General features: G+C 42.8%; 2 protein-coding genes and 1 long non-coding RNA gene across 4 annotated transcripts; all 3 read right to left on the reverse strand.

Moving 5' to 3' along the window:
- Positions 1–6,115: 6,115 nt before the first annotated feature.
- Positions 6,116–6,505, reverse strand: LOC137312630 (histone H2A.J-like). The gene has a single exon (XM_067979151.1). It carries the CDS (start codon positions 6,503–6,505, stop codon positions 6,116–6,118), a length of 390 nt encoding a protein of 129 aa, XP_067835252.1.
- A 955-nt stretch (positions 6,506–7,460) lies between these two features.
- Positions 7,461–7,909, reverse strand: LOC137312547 (histone H2B 1/2-like). The gene has a single exon (XM_067979082.1). The coding sequence runs from the start codon at positions 7,907–7,909 to the stop codon at positions 7,535–7,537; it is 375 nt and encodes a 124-aa protein (XP_067835183.1). The 3' UTR covers positions 7,461–7,534.
- A 2,243-nt stretch (positions 7,910–10,152) lies between these two features.
- On the reverse strand, positions 10,153–18,091 carry LOC137312632 (uncharacterized). Of its 2 annotated transcripts, none has more exons than XR_010960762.1 (3): positions 17,803–18,091; positions 17,160–17,246; positions 10,153–13,023 (listed from the first exon to the last, which is right to left on the reverse strand). It is a non-coding gene; the product is annotated as an uncharacterized lncRNA (long non-coding RNA). The 2 variants fall into 2 exon arrangements; XR_010960763.1 differs by lacking the exon at positions 17,803–18,091 and adding an exon at positions 17,610–17,682.
- Between the last annotated feature and the right edge of the window lie 2,151 nt (positions 18,092–20,242).

Raw genomic sequence — 20,242 nt, forward strand, 5'->3', positions numbered from 1 at the left:
ATGACTCCACATTCACACACAGTACTAGATACAGAATGAATACCACACTCACACACAGTACCAGATACACAATGAATACCACACTCACACACAGTACCAGATACAGAATGAATCCCACATTCACATACAGAACATGATACAGAATGAATCCCACTTTCACATACAGTACCAAATACAGAATGAATCCCACATTCACATACAGTACTAGATACAGAATTAATCCCACAAGCACATACAGTACTAGATACAGAATGAAACCCACATTCACATATAGTACCAGATACAGAATGAAACCCACACTCACACACAGTACAAGACACAGAATGAATCCCATACTCACACAAAGAATCAGATACAGAATGACTCCCACATTCACATACAGTAACAGATACAGAATGACACCCACAATCACATACAGTACCAGATATAGAATGAATCCAACATTCACACACATTACCAGATACAGAATGAATCCCACATTCACACAAAGTACCAGATACAGAATGAATCCCACATTCACACACAGTACCAGATACAGAATGAATCCCACATTCACACACGGTACTCGATACAGAATGAATCCCACACTCACATACAGTACCAGATACAGAAGGAATCCCTCACTCACACATAGTACCAGATACAGAATGAATCCCACACTCACACACAGTACCAGATACAGAATGATTCCCAATCACACTCAGTACCAGATACAGAATGAATCCCACATTCACATACAGTACCAGATACAGAATGAATCCCATGCTCACACACCGTACTTGATACAGAATGAATCCCACACTCACATACAGTACCAGATACAGAATGAATCACACACTCACACTCAGCACCAGATACAGAATGAATCCCACACTCACACTCAGTACCAGATACAGAATGAATCCCACATTCACACACAGTACCAGATACAGAATGAATCCCATATTCACATACAGTACCAGATACAGAATGAATCCCATATTCACATACAGTACCAGATACAGAATGAATCCCACATTCTCACACAGTACCAGATACAGAATGAATCCCACATTCACATACAGTACCAGGTACAGAATGAATCCCATATTCACATACAGTACCAGATACAGAATGAATCCCATATTCACATACAGTACCAGATACAGAACGAATCCCACATTCACATACAGTACCAGATACAGAATGAATCCCACATTCACACACAGTACTAGATACAGAATGAATCCCACATTCACATACAGTACCAGATACGGAATGAATCCCACATTCACATACAGTACCAGATACAGAATGAGTCCCATATTCACATACAGTACCAGATACAGAATGAATCCCATATTCACATACAGTACCAGATACAGAACGAATCCCACACTCACACACAGTACCAGATACAGAATGTCTCCCACATTCACATGCTGTAATTGATACAGAATGACTCCCACAGTCACACACAGTACGAGATACGGAATGAATCCCACATTCACATACAGTACTAGATACAGAATGAATCCCACACTCACACACAGTACCTGATACAGAATGAATCCCACAGTCACACACAGTACGAGATACAGAATGAATCCCACACTCACACAGTACCAGATACAGAATGACTCCCACAGACACACAGTACTAGATACAGAATGACTCCCACACTCACATACAATACCAGATACAGAATGAATCCCACAGTCACACACAGTACTCGATACAGAATGAATCTCACACTCACACACAGTACTAGATACAGAATGACTCCCACACTCACATACAGTAACAGATACAGAATTAATCCCACATTCACACACAGTACCAGATACAGAATGAATCCCTCACTCACACACATTACTAGATACAGAATTAATCCCACACTCACACACAGTACCAGATGCAGAATTAATCCCTCATTCATACACAGTTCCAGATACTGAATGAATCCCACACTCACACACAGTACCAAATACAGAATGAATCCCACACTCACATGCAGTACTAGATACAGAATGACTCGCACATTCACATACAGTACTAGATACGGAATGAATCCCACTCTCACATACAATACCAGATACAGAATGTCTCCCACACTCACACACAGTACCTGATACAGAATGAATCCCACACTCACACACAGTACTAGATACAGAATGACTCCCACACTCACATACAGTACCAGATACAGAATGAATCCCACACTCACACACAGTACTCGAAACGAACAGATGCAGAATGAATTGGCAGAATGAAAGGGCTGCCCGTATAATCTGAACTCGGAGCGGATTTTGGTTAATGCTGTGTCTGAAATTGAATTTGAAAATGTCGGTGGAGAAAACACTTCCTAAAAGGGCAACAAAAAACGGTGAATAAATCGCCATCAAAGGGCAGCAAGAAGCGAAGAATGTCCAGGAAGGAGAGTTACTCCATCTGCATCTACAAAGTGATGAAGCAGGTTCACCCCGACACCGGCATCTCCTCCAAGGCCATGAGCATCATGAACTCCTTTGTGAACGATATTTTCGAGCGCATCGCGGGTGAGGCTTCCCGCCTGGCCCATTACAACAAGCGGGCGACCATCAGCTCCCGGGAGATCCAGACCGCCGTGCGCCTGCTGCTGCCCGGGGAATTAGCCAAACACGCCGTGTCGGAAGGGACAAAGGCGGTGACCAAGTACACCAGCTCCAAGTAAAACTCCACAATGTACTGAAAAAAAACAACGGCTATTTTAAGAGCCGCCCACAGCACTTATGTCGTCAATTTATTCATTCCGACCATCATCCTTTGAATCTGGTGGGGAAATTGAAAGAAAGTCAGTGAAACTGCCCAATTTTAATGTTTGTCTCTGTAGAATTTACTGCCCAATAAAGTGAACACGGGTCCGGGATTCGTTCAATTCCCTTTTGCTTTGCTCTCGCTCTCATTCAGATTTACACCGCCCCCGGTTTTCCCGTTAACCACCACTTTCAGGGCTGAGAATCAGAATTTAGTTACTTCCTCTTTCTCACTGTGGAGCGAGTCTCTGAAATAATAAATTACTGATCTTAATATCCCGCATATAAGCAACACGTTCCCTGCAGTGTAACAATCCGGAATGAACGCCTTGGGGAAAAGAATCGGCTCATTTTAAGGCTTCGTCAATTATTCCGTTTTCAGGACACACGGTTCCTGTTCAGTCCCTGCAACGGAATCAATCGATAATCTGTGATTTGTTACTTTTACAGGTAGAAGTGACATTTGGGTTTTATTCCGCAAGTTAGAAGACAATATATTTTTGAAACAGGGCCAGGAATTTGGGACGTGTAATACGGAATAATATTATTTCAAAGAGATTTTAAGTCTTTGTGTAAAAACGACATGGCCGAGTAAATTCACTTCTTTCATACACTGAAATTGGCGGACTTTTTTCAAATTTTAAAAAATCGGTCAATTGTGGCCAATAATTTGCTCCGTTTTCTTATTGTCGTCTCTCCGATTGGTTAAGGAAATTAGTTTTCAAGCAAAGTAACCAATGAGAAGTAGCCTCTATTTACAGCGGGGTTTGCCAGTTGGGCCTGTGGTAATTCCAGGTCCCCAATGACTGAGCTCAAACGGTTCAATTTCACAAACCCTCTCAGTATCAGTGTCAGAAACAACCGTCAGAGGGAAAATCCATATCACAAGCTGGGCCCTTATCACAGCGGCTCAGCTTAACCTGTTCTCCCATGGAAACCCCCGGTCCCACATCACAACATCTGACTGATAAATAGAACCAAAACAGAGCGAATGGAGTGAAGGAACATTTTACTGAGTGGGGAATTCAGCTCCGGGTAAACTCACTTGTAACGTTCCCTGGACAATTCAGTGCACTCAATGAGGGAAATGTTCCTCTCAGTAACCGGTGCAGCACGCCACCGATCCCACGTTACGTTACTGTGTGTTCCAGAAAACTCCTCATAATAATAAAACTATTCCCAAGCCCCATATATCCCGCACCAGTTCCCAGGTCAGTGCTCTCTCTGTGAGGCGGTGGGTGGCTCTTAGAAGAGCCTTTGGTTTGTGTCCGGTTGGAAATGGTCGAGTCGTTCAGCCGCCGAATCCATAGAGAGTGCGGCCCTGCCGTTTCAGAGCGTACACCACATCCATGGCAGTGACCGTCTTGCGCTTGGCGTGTTCAGTGTAGGTGACCGCGTCCCTGATCACATTCTCCAGGAAAACCTTCAGCACCCCGCGGGTTTCCTCGTAGATCAGACCCGAGATCCGCTTGACACCGCCACGGCGAGCCAGGCGGCGGATGGCTGGTTTGGTGATCCCCTGGATGTTATCACGAAGCACTTTCCGGTGCCGCTTGGCTCCGCCTTTGCCCAGTCCTTTGCCTCCTTTACCTCTCCCAGACATGATGATTCTTCACTCAAACCGCCCCTGAATGAAAAACTCTCGCCTTTCTTCTCTATTTATGCAGCCCGCCCCGACCTGGTTGAGAAAGGCACATTATCGGAGAGGGCGGGGAGGAGTGTTTGAATGACAGACAGAGCATGAAGTGCGGGAGGGGAGGAGACTGGCTCAGAATGACGGACAAGCGGACGTGCAACTTCAAGCTCCGCCTCCAGGAATTAGTTACCGTTCTGTCTAAAATTTTCACCAGCAACAAATGCGGAACATAAATTCAGACACAATCCTTACAGACTCCGGCTTAATATTCAAGGATATCTCGGAAAAAAAGTCGGAAAGTAAAATTTAAATTCAATAAATGAGTCCCACTACAGATCCAATACAATCTCCATCGTAACAGAATCAATCAGTGCCGCGACGGAACCGTTGGAAGAGGGAGTTTTAGTTTTCAGATTTGTAGCTGACAGGAGGCGCCCAATAGTTCAATAAACATAAATCGGTGTGGAAGGCACTCTATACCTTTCCGTGCTTGGGTCAGTATGGGACTGGATAGAATCAGGCACTGGGATGAATGGAGAATGATCCTGTGTGGGGACTGGATAGATTCAGGTCCTGGGATGGATGGAGAATGATCCTGTGTGGGGACTGGATAGATTCAGGTCCTGGGATGGACAGAGACAGTTCCTGTGTGGGTACAATGTGTTTATTAGAGCTGAAAACATTGGGAACTGGACAGATTCAGGGAACCGAATGGACAGACCCAGGTCTTGTGTGGGGACTGGATAGATTCTGGTATTGGATGGACAGACCCAGGTCCTGTGTGGGGACTGGATAGATTCAGGGACCGGGATGGTGACAGATCTTCCGTGGGACTGGTTAGATTCATGCACATGGATGGATGGAGATTGGTCATGTGTGGCTATTATGAATTGAATTAGAGCTGGAGTCAGTGTGAAACTGGATAGATTCAGGGACCGGGATGGACAGACCCAGGTCCTGTCGAGGGATTGGATAGATTCAGGGAATGGGATAGACAGACCCAGATCCTGTATGGGGACTGGATAGATTCAGGGGCCTGGATGGACAGACCCAGGTCCTGTATCGAGACTGGATAGATTCAGGGACCGGGATGGACAGACCCAGGTCCTGTGTGAGGACTGGATAGATTCAGGGACCGGGATGGACAGACCCAGGTCCTGTGTGCGGACTGGATAGATTTCGGGACCGGGATGGACAGAGACTAGTCCCTGGTCACTGTGTGGTCCGAAATATGACCGTTCGTAACCTTTGTGTCCAATCTGACCCTGAGATGAGCGTCCGACCACATATCCGCTCCATCACCAAGACCTAATTCCACCTTTGAAACATCGCGCGTCTCCGCCCCTGCCTCAGCTCCTCTGGTGCTGAAACCCTCATCCATTCCCTTGATACCTCCAGACTTTGCTATTCCAATGCTCTCCTGGTCAGCCTCCGATCTTCCGCCCTCTGTGAACATGAATTTCTCCAAATCTCCGTTGCCCTATTCGAACTCCCACCAACTCCCGTTCACCTGTCACCCATGTGCTCGGTGACTTACATTGGCTCCCATTACTTTAACCGCTGTAGTAATGTAATATATTAACGTAGACCGGGGTCAACTGTGATCAATAGGTCAGTCTCTTCAGACAGTAACCAGCCCTTTCACAGATACAGTGGGTGGCTCTGAAAAGAGCCTTTGGTTTTATCAGATTAAATCTTGGCCGATTTACTTGCTCTTGGAGCTCACATTGCTGGTTTTCTTCGGCAGCAGCACGGCCTGGATATTCGGCAGCACCCCGCCCTGAGCGATGGTCACCCGTCCCAGCAGCTTGTTGAGCTCCTCGTCGTTGCGGATGGCCAGCTGCAGGTGTCTGGGGATGATACGGGTCTTCTTATTGTCGCGGGCGGCGTTGCCGGCCAACTCGAGGATTTCAGCCGTCAGATACTCGAGCACAGCAGCCAGATAGACCGGGGCTCCGGCACCCACACGTTCAGCGTAGTTCCCCTTTCGCAGGAGCCTGTGAACACGGCCCACAGGGAACTGCAGTCCGGCCCGGGATGAGCGAGACTTGGCCTTGGCCCGAGTTTTACCGCCGGTTTTTCCTCTTCCAGACATTTCCACAATCTCACAAACACTTTCGCAAAGAATAAAGAAATCCTCCCGCACTCGCCCTTCTTATACCTTCTGGAGGAGTACAGTGGGGACAATTGTGATTGGTCCATCTGTCCTCACTCTCATTGGTTCAACGAACAGTCCAATCAGAGAGACGTTTTATTCACCAATCAATAGCCGGCAATGCGAAAAAGGCGGAAAATACCGAACTGAACCGTTTTTTTGAAATTTGAAAAGCCCGCCAATATATTTGTAACACCAGAAGCGGATTTAGTAAATAATGTCGCGTAAAGACAAAGGTTTAAAAATCTCTCTCCTTTTACTCTGTTATTCCACATTTTCCGTCACAACTTCCAGAATCTTTTACATTCCAGTTAGAAGTCGCTTCATTCTCCGTTCGCTTTCAATCCGGCGGGAATAAAGCCCCATTTTGTAACGGGACAGATTCCAGCTCAATCTTTGTAATAGTAACAAACCACGGATTGTGGATTGATCCCTGTTCACAGGAGCTGCAGCGCGATCGAAACCGGAGCCGAGACTCCTGGTGTAAGAAGTCGAACAGTTACAGAGTCTTTAGACTATTCTGTACTCGGTGTGAAGTCCCTTTCAGCGTTGCTGCATTTCAAAGGATTGCGGTTCTGAAAGTGATATTCCGGAATAATGAACAAATAAACGTGAAAAGGAGAAAGAAATGACTGAACTCTAATCCACCGCCTTAAGACGGCTCTGAAGGGGCAGATGCGGAGGAAGGGGCGGAATATGAACGGGAATGAGAGGATCAGGGACACGATTTTTGTTCTTGGGAATAAATAAAAAGCGACGCACAGATTATACCTGGCAGTGATTATGAGAATCTTCCAGATTTCAAGAGAAATTACAAAAGCAGAAGTTATATAGAGACAGTTGGTATCAAACTATCGACAGTAAAATGAGTCCATGCAGAAGTGTCGGTACAGCGTCTTCAGAGAGACTGTGGGTGGCTCTTAAAAGAGCCTTTTTGTTTAAGTTTCTTTTTCAGTTGATTGTGGAGTTTTACTTGGAGCTGGTGTATTTGGTCACCGCCTTTGTCCCTTCCGACACGGCGTGTTTGGCCAGTTCCCCGGGCAGCAGCAGGCGCACGGCGGTCTGGATCTCCCGGGAGCTGATGGTGTGGCGTTTATTATAATGGGCCAGGCGGGAAGCCTCACTCGCGATGCGCTCGAAAATATCGTTCACAAAGGAGTTCATGATGCTCATGGCCTTGGAGGAGATGCCGGTGTCGGGGTGAACCTGCTTCATCACTTTGTAGATGTAGATGGAGTAACTCTCCTTCCTCGACTTTCTCCGCTTCTTGCCGCCCTTGGCTGGTGCTTTACTCAAGGTTTTCTTGGCGCCCTTCTTGGGAGCTGCTTTCTTGTCCTCAGGCATTTTCAAACTCAATTTCAGACCCAGAAATGATTCAAATCTGCTCCGAGCTCGGGTTCAATCGGCAGCCCCACAGCCCTATGGTAATGAGGGATGGGGGAAGGCATGTTGTGATTGGCTCATTGGGAGTGATGCTCTGTCACCGTTTCCTTTCACTCTCTGATAGGTTTCTTCAAATAACCAATCAGATTTAGAACCTGCCACCAACCACAAACACGCTCACACTGCACATTGTCCGGTTTCAGCAATTTGTTCCGAAGTGTTGCAGTTCTGCTTCCGGCCAGTAGATGTCCCCAAACCCCGGGTCATTGAAGTTTACAGATGAGAGAGGGACAGAATATAAACTCATTCTTCACATTATATTGCAAGAGTTGGATTTCGAAAAACTCCGAATGGAGAACATTTTGTTAGACCAAACATTCGTTGTAATGCTGTATTGAATGCTTGTAATTAATTTAGGGTGTAGAGCCTATAGTGAGGAAGAATCTAACAAAATTCAAGAAGACTTCAATAAGCTTGCTGAAAGGCGATGTAAATGGCCATTGAATTACCATAAAGAAAGTTGTGAGGTGGTGCATTTTACTAGGGGGATTAAGGAGGCCACGTACTGCTTGGAAAATAAGAGTCTAAATGGGGTAGAAGAGCAAAGGGGTTTAGGGTTACAGATTGACAAATCATTAAAAGTAGCAACACAGGTTGATAAGGCCACAGAAAGCAAACACAGAGGTTTATTTCTCGAGGAATAGAATTGAAAAGCAGATAAGTTATGTTGAACTGTAATTTAAACTTTCAAACCTTCTGTCAAACTGTTAAACCTTCCCTTTCTGAAATCCGTGCCATCTATTCTTTATTATATTTTCGGTTTCTAGATGTTTTTCTGTTGCTTCGTTGAGTAAAAGATTCCATGATTATTCCTACCACCGACCTTTAGTTAACTGGTCTATAGTTCCCTGGACTTGTTCTATCTCCTGTTTTAAATCATAAGAATGCTATTAACTTTCATCTAGTCGTCTGGTACTATTCCTTTTTGTGATTATTTTTTCCTATATATGTAACAGTGCCTCTGCTATCTCTTCCCTTGTTTCATTTAATATGTGCGGATGCAATCCATCTGGACCAGGAGTTCAACCACCATTTTCAACATAAATGTCTTGATATCTTTATTGACCTCTTCCTCTAATATGAAATTCACCCTGTTAATCTCCCGGGTAAATACTGAGCAAAGTAATAATTCAATATTTCTGCCATTTCGCTGACATTACCTGTGAGTTTATCTTATGAATCCCTGAGTGGCACTCAAGATATTCTGATATTCTTTCTGTTATTTTTGTGTCTGTAGAATAATTTACTATTTCTTTTTACATTCCTTGATAATTTGATTTCGTGGTTCCTGTTTGCTTCCCTAATTATTTTTGTGACTTCTTCCTAACCTCTTCCTAACGCTTTTGTCATCCTGTTTTTTAATATCTATGAATGAGAAATTCCACCAGCTTGTTGTGTCTTTTCAGGGGCTGATGTTTGGGAACTATTTATTGTCTGTGATTAAAATGCCAGAAACCCAAAGGGCGCAATTCAGTCCGAAATTCCACAGAAACACACTATATCCACCTCCGAGTGAAATAAGGCGCTATAATAGTGAGTATAGCTGCCTTCCAAACAGTTAATTCCAACAGGTTTGAATCCCAGCCCGCTCAATTCAGAATCACCAAGACTGGAACCGAATTTGATGATGTTCAGAGCGATAATTTTTCCAAACGGGTCTAATTTATATAAAAAATACTTTTAGAATTCATTTCTGCCCCCATAACGTTGAATTTAACTTTGTCCCTTGGTATTATTATTTGTCCTGACCTGTATCGTGGATACGAGATACAATTGCCCACATTCAGTGAAATTAATTGATTTTCTGAAGTTTTTCCCTCTGCTGATTCCCGTTCCTTATTTAAATTATATCGGATTAAACTTTCTGATCTATAGAAGGGTCATAGTCCTGAACCGTTAACCCGAGATTCAATTCTCCACAGATGCTGTCGGACCTGCTGAGTCTCTCCAGCAGTTTCATTTTTATTTTTTTCTATATTTTATCCCTTTCACTTTTGACGGTCGCAATTAAAACTTCCAGCTTTGTGCTCAGTTTTTATATGTGTTTTATTTCGATTGATTTGAATTAATCTAAATCGTGTCCTGAGAAATCAGAAAGAAATATTGCGCAATGTAGAGTGAAACATAATGTGGAAATTGATAACTTTTCAATGAGCGAAACAAAAACTTTATTATGAATCAATTGTCTTCATTTTTCAATGTCAAAATATGAAAAAATACGAGAGTAGAAGTTACAGAGAGAAACTATTTCCTCACATTGCACTTTGTCCTGTTTCTGTCACAACGATGTGAATTTGTTCCAATCTGTTACAGTTCTCCCTTACGGCCAGTAGATGTCAGACTCTATATTCATTCTGTATCTGTCAGTCTCCAGTACTGCATGTGAGTGTGAGATTAATTCTCTATCCGTCAGTGTCTGGTACTGTGTGTGAGTGTGGAATTCATTGTGAATCTCTCAGTCTCCAGTACAGTCTGTGAGTGTGGGATTCATTCTGTATCTGTCAGCCTCTGGTACTGTGTGTGAGTGTGGGATTCATTCTGTCTCTGGTACAGTGTGAGAGTATGACATTCATTTTGTATCTGTCAGTCTCTGGTAACTGCATGTGAGTGTGGGATTCATTCTGTATATATCAGTCTCTGGTACAGTGTGTGAGTGTGGGATTCATTCTCTATATGTGTGTCTCTGGTACTGTGTGTGAGTGTGGGATTCATTCTGTATCTGTCAGTCTCTGGTACTGTGTGTGTGAATGTGGGACTCATTCTGAATCTGTCAGTCTCTGGTACTGTGTGTGAGTGTGGGATTCATTCTTTGTCTGTCAGTCTCTGGTTCTATCTGTGAGTGTGGGATTCATTCTGTGACCGTCAGTCTCTGATATTTTAGCTCAGTGTGGGATTCATTCTGTTACTCAGTCTCTGGGACAAAATGCAAGTCTAGATTCTTTCTGTATTCTTATATCAGGTTAAAGTGTGTTGCTTGAAACTGTATCTTTAATACATTAATGTATGCACAGTCCTTTGTCTTGCGTTAATTTGTAAATATGGATACACTTATGGATTTTGTTTTAATCAAACAATGTGTGAGTTTTGGTGTGGGATTACATCTTAATCTCTGTGAAGACCATTGTAAATGATAATGTACATTTCAATCTATTACTATGAAATTATTGGACTGGTATTTATTAAGTAGCTCAGTCTGGGCTGGTGGAATTGATACTTTATCTTTCAAGCTGACACTGTGTGATTTTCGGATGTGTATGTAAGGTGTAGCTCAGTCTGCATTAATGGTATTGATAATGTATCTTTCAGGCTGACACTGTGTGCTATACTTGGACTGGTGTGTAAGGAATAAATCAGTCTGCACTCATGGAATTGATGCCGTACTTTCAGCATCAGCTTGAAGAGAATATTGGACTGGTATATAATGTGTTGCTTAGTCTACACTAATAGGATTCATACTGTATGTTTCAGAATGATAATAAATATACGAATTTTGGACTGTATACAATATGTAGCTCAGTCTGCACTAATGGAAGTGAAACTATGCCTTTCAGTTTGATACTGAATGTGATTTTTGGACTGTATATAATGTGTAGCTCAGTCTGCACTACTGGGATTCATATTGTATCTTTCAGCATGACCCTGAATGTTTTTTTTGGACTGTATAAAATGTGTAGCTCAGCCTGCACAAATGAAATTGAGTCTGTATCTTTCAAGCTGACACTGATTTTTTTTTTGAACTGGTATGCAATGTGTAGCTCAGTCTGCACTAATAGAATTGATTCTATCTCATTCATTCTGATACTGTATGAGATTTTTGGACAGGTATCTAATGTGTACCTCTGTCTACAGTAAAGAAATTGAGATTGTATCTTCCAGTACGTTACTGTATTCAAATTTTGGAAGATATCTAATGTGTAGCTCAATCTGCACTAATGGAATTGATAGTGTATGTTTCAACCTGACACTGTATACCAGTCCTGAAATCATATTCAATGTGTAGCTCAGAATGCAGTAAAGATATTGATACTCTGCCTTTCAGTTTGACACTGAATGTGATTTTTGGACAGGTATTTAATGTGTCGCTCAGTCTACACTAATGAGATTGATACTGTATCTTTCAGTCTGCTACTGTGTGAGATTTGTATACTGGTATGTATCGTTTAGCTCAGCCAGTACCAATCAAATCGAAACTGTATCTTTCAGTTTGAAAGTGAATGTCAGTGACAGGTATCTAATGTGTATTTCACTCTGTCCTGATGGAATTGATACTGTATCTTTCAATCTGACACTGAGATTTTTGGACTGGCATGTGATGTGTAGCTCAGTCTGCATTAATGGAATGGATACTGTGTCTTTCATTCTGATACGCTATGAGAATTTTGGATTGGTATCTGATGTGTACCTCAGTCTGCAGTAAAGGAATTGAAACTGTACATTTCATTCTGATACTATGAGGTTTTTTGGACAAATATGTGAGTCAAACATGGGTAACATCTGAACTGCTATCTAATTTGTATCTCAGTGTACAATATTGGCATGAATACTGCATCTTTAAACTCATAATGTGTGTGAGTTGTGGGCTGATATTTAATTTGAATCTTGGGGTACACTATTGGGATTCATTCTGTACATAACAATCGGTACCATGTGTCAGTTCTATCGGGTATTTAATTTGTAGCTAAGGCTGAACTAATGTGAGATTGACACAGTGCCTTTCAATCTGATACTGGGTGTGATTTTGGACTGGGAATTAATTAACTGCGGTCAGCGTTACTGAGTTGTTGTGAAATGGAAATTCCGTCAGTCTCTCCTGCTCTGTTTGACTGTTGGATTGGGATCAGTGTAGGACTGACTATTTCTGCTGTCTGAGACTGTGGGTCTCATGACTTGTCTGTGTCTCTGTGCTTTGTTTTTGATAATGTACATACTGTGTGTGAGGAGGAGCTGGCTGCACTGTTCCTTGTGCCTCGGGTGGAGGTAACATCACACTGATTCTGGGTCTTTCAAGGATTTGACTGTAGAAAGAGAAAGTATCTCTTGTAACTCAAGAACAGGTGAGGTAGAAAATACAAAAGTGATCAATTGAATCTCTGTTAGTAATCATTGTAATATCCACAAATGAAAACCAGCGATACAAACAGTGTCAGTGTCTGACTGCACTGCAGCACTCAGCTTCTGCACACCAGGGGTATTGGGTTATTTTACAACAATTTATTGAAATCTAGACACAACCCAACCCCTGCACTGATCCATGAATGGGACTACCCGATGGGGCAGGGACCTTTGTACAGGTCAGCTTTCTAATCCCCTCTCCCATGGGACTATCCGTTCAACCGAAACATAACAGCCGCTGTTTAAAATGTGTCCGTCACACTTTTCACCTGATGCCTCCAATGGATGCTCTCTGTCTAATTCCCCATATCCTTACTTTCCGGCACTATTTGCTTTTCAATAACAAACAATAAAGGTTAATGGGCAGGTTAAAAAAAATCAGATTTGAATCCTGCCACCAATCAAAAACACGCTCACACTGCACATTGTCCGGTTTCAGCAATTTGTTCCGAACTGTTGCAGTTCTGCATCCGGCCAGTAGATGTCCCCAAACCCCGGGTCATTGAAGTTTACAGATGAGAGAGGGACAGAAGATAAACTCATTCTTCACATTATATTGCACGGGTGGCATTTAGAAAAACTGGGAATGGAGACGAGCTACAAGTACATTTTGTTGGATCAAACACTACTTGTAATGCTGTGTTAAATTTCGGGAGTATTGTCTATACTGAGGATGACTGTGACAAAATCAGCTTGCTGAACGGCCGTGTGAATGTCCATTCAATTTCAATATAGAAAAGTGTGAGGTGCTACATTTTGCCAGGGGGAATAAGGAGGCCACGTACTGCTTGGAAAATAAGAATCTAAATGGGGTAGAGGAGCAATGTGAATCGTGTCCTGAGAAATCAGAGAGAAATACTGCGCAATGTACAGTGAAATATAATGGGGCAAATTCACAACTATCGAATGAGTAAAACAAAAACTTTATTATGAATGAATTGTCTTCATTTTTCACTGTCAAAATGCGCAAAAATACGAGATAGAAGTTACAGACAGAAACTTTCCTCACATTGCAGATTGTCCTGTTTCTGTAACGACAGATCATGTGAATTTGTTCCTCTCTTTTACAGTTCTCGCTTACGTCCAGTAGAGGTCAGTCTCTGGCATTGTATATGAGAGTGGTGTTTATTCTGTATCTGTCTGTCTCTGGTACTGTGCGTGAGTTTGGGATTCATTTTGTATCTATCAGTCTCAAGTACTGAGTGTGAGCATGGGGTATATTCTGCATCTGTCAGTCTCAGGTACTGTATATAAGTGATGGATTCATTCTCTATCTGTCAGTCTCTGGTGCTGTATGTGAGTGTGGGATACATTCTGTACCTGTCAGTCTCTGGTGCTTTCTGTGAGTGTGGGATACATTCTGTATCTGCCATTCTCTGCAACTTTATCTCAGTGTGGGATTCATTCTGTAATTCAGTCTCTGAAACAATGTACAAGTCTGGATTCATTCTGTATTCTTATTTCAGTTTACAGTATCGTATTTGAAACTGTAACTTTAATACTTTAAATCATATACAGTTCTTTGTCGAGTATTTAATTTGTAAATATGGATACACTTTTCGATTTTCTTTAATCAAACAACGTTTATGAGTTTTGGAGTGGGATTACATCTTAATCTCTGAACTCTATTGTGAATGATAATGTACCTTTCATTCTGTTCATGGTGAAATTACTGGACTTGTATGTAATGTGTAGCTCATTCTGCAATACTGGGATTAAGCCTGTATTTGAGTCTAACACTGTATGATATATTTGGACTGGTGAGTAATATGTAGCTCATCCTGCAATAAAGGAATTGATACTGTATCCATCAGTCTGATATTGTATGAGATTTTTGGACTGGAATGTGAGGTGTAGCTCAGTCTGCACTAATGGAAGTGATACTGAATCTTTCAATGTGATACTGCATCAGATTTTTGGACTCGTATGTAACATGTAGCTCAGTCTGTGCTAATGGAATTGATATTATATCTTTGAGTCTGACATGGTAAGAGATTCTTGGACTGCTCTATATTGTGTGGCTCAGTCTGCACTAATGAAATTGCTACTGTATCTTTCAGTCTAACATTGTATGAGATTTTTGAACTGGTATGTAATGTGTAGCTCAGTCTGTACCAATGGTATTGATACTGTATTTTTCATTATAATACTGTATGAATATTTAGCAATGTATATAATACGTAACTCAGTCTGCACCAGATCTTTCAATCTGACACTGAGATTTTTGGATTGGTATGTGATGTGCAACTCAGTCTGCAGTAACATGACTGTGAGATTCATTCTGTGTCTGTCAATCGGTGGTACTGTGTGTGTGTGTGTGTGTGTGTGTGTGTGTGTATGTGATTCATTCTGTATCTGTCATTCCCTGGTACTGTGTGTGAATGTAGAATTCATTCTGTACCTTGGGTCACTCTCTGGTACTGTGTGTGTGTGTGTGTGTGTGTGTGTGTGTGATTCATTCTGTATCTGTCAGTCTCTGGCACTGTGTGATTGTGGGATTCCTTCCGTATTTCTCAAATCCTGGTAATGTGTGTGAGTGTGGGATACATTCTGTATATGTATGTCCAAGGTACTGTGTGTGAGTGTGGAATTCATTATGTTCCTGCCAGTCTCTGGTACTGTCTGTGAGTGTATGTTTCATTCTGTATCTGTTAGTCTCTGGTTTGTATGTGAGTGTGGGATTCATTCTGTATATGTCAGTCTCTGTTACTGTGTGTGAGTGAGATTCAGTCTGTTCCTGCCAGTCTCTGGTACTGTGTGTGAGTGTGGGATTCATTCTGTATATGTCAGTCTCTGTTACTGTGTGTGAGTGAGATTCAGTCTGTTCTTGTTAGTTCCTGGTACTGTCTGCGAGTGTGGGTTTCATTCGATATACACCTTCGCTGGTACTGTGCGTGTGTGTTAATTTATTTCCATATATGCAGTTTCTCATACTGTATGTTAGTTTGGGATTCATTCTGAATCTCAGTATCAGGTAGCTTGTATGAGTGTGGGATTCATTCTTTACCTGTAAGTCTCTTGCGCTTTATGAGTGTGTGGGATGTACTCGTTATCTGTCAGTCCTTGTCACTGTATGTCAGTGTGGGATTCATTCTGTATCTGTCAGTCTTTGGTACTGTGTGAGAGATTGGGATTCCTTCTGCATCTGTCAGTCTCTGGTACGTTATGTGAGTGTGAGATTCATTCTGTATCTGCCGATAATTTTCTCTCAGATTATATTATTGCATTCAATGCTGTAGCTTTAATATCTTAATGTTTAAATAGTTTTTCTCATTATTTAAATGGTAAATATGGATACACTTTAGGATTTGATGCTGGAAGATTTCAATCAGATAATTTGTGCGCTTTTTGGACTATGATTAAATCGGTATCTCTGTGAACACAAATTTGAATGATAATATATCTTTCAAACTGATGTGGTGATATGTTTGGACTGGTATGTAATGTGTAATTCAGTCGGTGCTAATAGAATTGAAACGGTATCATTAAATCTCAAAATGAGTGTATTATAAACTGGTATCTAATTTGTTTCTCATGTTATGCTGTCACAGCATTTCTCAATCCAATTGTTTGTATGAGAGTTTTGGACTGGTATGCAATTTATATCTCATGATGCACTATTCGAATCGAAACTACATGTATTAAACTCATACGTGTGTGAGAATTCTGGGCCAGTATTCAATTTGAATCTCGGGGTACATTATTGGGATTCATTCTGTACCTTTCCATTGGATTTCATGTGTGATTTCTGTCTGATATTTAATTCGTAGCTAATGTTCCTCTACTGTGAGATTGACAATCTGAAAGCGTGACTTTGGACTGGGTTTTTTGTATCTACCTTTTCGGGTAGATACTAGTAGATACTGAGTTAGGGCGAAATGGAAAAAGCGTCTGCCTCAACTGCTCTGTTTCCCTGTTGGATTGAAAATGTGTCTCCGAATCTTGGGATCAGTCTGAGACTGAATAATTGTGATGCCTGTGACTGTGGAACTGATGACCTGTCTGTGTCTCTGTGCTCTGTGAGTGATAATGTACCTACCGTGTGTGAGAAGGAGCTGGCTGCACTGTTCCTTGTGCCTCGGGTGGAGGAAACATCACATTTATTCTTGGCCCTTCAATTATTTGCCTGTTGGAAGAAAAAGTAACTGTTGTAACTCCAGAACCAGAGAGGAAGATAATACAAAGGTGATCAGTTTAATCTCTCTGTTAATGATCATTATGAAAACCAGCCATACAAACAGTGTCAGTGTCTGAATCCACTGCAGTAATGAAGCACTCAGCTTCTGCATATCAGGTGTGTTGGGCTGTTTTAGAACAATTTAGTGACATCCAGACACAACCCAACCCCTGCACTGATCCATGAATGGGACGACCCGATGGGGCGGGGACCTATGCACAGGTCAGGTTTCTAATGCTCTCTCCCAGAGGACTAAACATTCAACCGAAACCAAACAGCCGCTGTTTAAAATGTGTCCTTCACACTTCTCACCTGAGGCCTGCAATAGACGCTCTTTGTATAACTCCCCACATCCTTACTGTCCGGCTCTGGTTCCACTCTTCACTGTCCAATAACAATAAACAGGGTGAGACTGGAACTAAACCAGGACCATTCACGACTGGTTTGGGGAGAGAAAGCAGCAATGATTTTAAATAGCAGTTTCTTCCCATTCTGACTCACTTACCCTGGACACACCCTGTGCACACACAGCCCGAGAATGACCTCTCCCTTCCCCCGCTCACTCCATGTTCCGGGACAGGTTCCTGATCCACTCCGCCTCTTACAAACAGCCCCCGGACTCCCCCTGACCTTCCCCCGGACTCAATGCCGATCTCTGAGCCCATCTGCGGACACGGTCCCGAAGCGATGAGCTGCTGTAACGAGGCTGCTCTTTGCTCCCTTCCCCCGGGGGCCGTGATCTCTCCATTCCCGGCTGTTTCAAACCATCTTCTTCCGCTCACTGAGGGAATGGTGCCCACAGGCCGAGCTGGGGGAGGGGAGCGCGCATGCGCTCTTCTGCTCACCAATTATCAGCTATGGGGGCGGGGCTGAGTCACGCATGCGCAGATATCTGTTTTAATTCCCAATACAAAAATCGATGGAAACTTTCCCCAATTGGAATTTTTCAGAGTCTGAGCAAAGGAAGTGGGTCTGGGGGAAAGGTCAGAGGGAATGGGGTCCACAGGCAGTGCAGGAACAGGCACCAGAATGGGAAACAGATGGGATTCCACCAGTGCCTAACGCTGGAATCCAGACTGACTTTACAATCTCTGACTATTAAACTAGATGTTTCCATCCCTGCTGTTTTTCTCGGTATCTTTTGATGGTAAAGAGTCTTTCAGAGATAAAGTGGACGGCTGTGGAATGAGCCAATGGGTTCTGTTCATTCTTGGACTCTGCACTGATAATAGATCGTGTAACTCCGAAACAGGAGGGAGGATTCCTCAAACCATTCCTGGAAAAATATAATTGTAAACAATTTTACAACACCAAGTTATAGTCCAGCAATTTTATTTTAAATTCACAAGCTTTCGGAGATTTTCTCCTTCCTCAGGCAAATGTAACATATTTAAAATAAAATTGCTGGACTATAACTTGGTGTTGTAAAATTATTTACAATTGTCAACCCCAGTCCATCACCGGCATCTCCACATCATGGAAAAATATAGGAGGAAAGTGGGAGTCGGTGTATTTGCTGGGACCGTGTAGGAATAATATCTAACGGCAACAGTCCCAGTTTATTTTAATCGGAGTGAAACTCTCGGCTGCTGAGAGTAATACTGAGCTGCAAGATTGCTGAGGGTACAAAATGGAAGAGAGGGTTAAATGTGTGACTCTGTCCCCGAGAGAGGGATGAATAATGTGTCTGTCTCTGAAATAATATCAGTGAGAAATGAGACTGCAACTTCTGTCACTCCACTTTGGTTAGCAATTGGAATGGAATATCTCCTTATTTGTTATTGGATGAAAACAGGCAATTACAGGTCAGTTTCTCTTTCTCTCTTTTGTACTGTAAATGGAGGTGGGATACTGATCTTGAGCGTGGTACAGACACACTGAAAGGAACCGTAAGGCTGATACTGTGCCTGTCTGCATCTCTCTCTCTAGCGCTGTACGTGAAGGTGTGATGCTGTTTATTGTTTGTGAAACGGACACAATGATGGGAAGTGTGAGACTGATACTGTGTCTGTCTGTGTCTCTCTCTGTATCACTCTCTCTCGAGCGCTGTCCGTGAAGGTGGGATACTGTTTCTGATGTGTGAAACTGACACACCGATGAGAAGTTTGAGACGGATACTATGCCTGTCTGCCTGTGTGTCTCTGTCTGTCTTTCTCTCTCTCTAGTTCTGTACATGAAGGCGGGATACTGTTACTGAGCGTAATATGGACACACTGAAAAAAAATGAAAGACTGATTCTGTGTTTGTGTGGTGTTGTTCAAACCGTCTCTGTCCTTTATGAGCCGGTCTGACGGTGCACTTAACTGTCTCCAATCCTGTAAAGAAAGATGGAGAGAAACAGCCTGTAACTGGACTGCCTTTGAGTGTTGAATTTATTCTGTAACGAGCCGTCTCTGGGTGTTGAGAATGGGATGGATAGGACACCAGTTACTATTGTCTGTCAGTCAGTTTAGGAGGAGAGAGAAACACAGAGAGACTGGAGGAGCCAAGAGCGGAAAATTATTATTATCGTCAAAACCACACATATCCCTGTGTGCGAACAATCTAATAATGTAAAACCAGATGTGAATTATCACATCCACAGCTGTGATTGGCTCCTGCCCCTGAATCTGGGGACCAGACATTGTGAGGAGCGCCGGCCACAGAGTGTTTAACAGATACTGAGCTGGGAAACTGCAACTAACCCCCGAGAATCGGCAGCACAGGCCGAGCGGGGAGGAAAGCCTGTCTCGGGAATTGTCAATCTGGCGACCAGTTTGTCCTGTGAATGTGAAGATGTGAACGTTGTGTCAGAGAGAGTGTGTTCAAGGGGCGGACGGGTTAGATGAATGTCACTGTGTTTGTGTGGCCGGTCTCATCGCCGGATTTCCGAGACCCTTTTGAGTTAACTTCAAAAAAAATCATCGTTAAGCGATCGCCCTCCTCGCCTGCCGAGTTCCGAAGTG

This window comes from Heptranchias perlo, unplaced genomic scaffold (assembly GCF_035084215.1).
Source record: "Heptranchias perlo isolate sHepPer1 unplaced genomic scaffold, sHepPer1.hap1 HAP1_SCAFFOLD_43, whole genome shotgun sequence".
Taxonomy (NCBI): Eukaryota; Metazoa; Chordata; class Chondrichthyes; order Hexanchiformes; family Hexanchidae; genus Heptranchias; species Heptranchias perlo.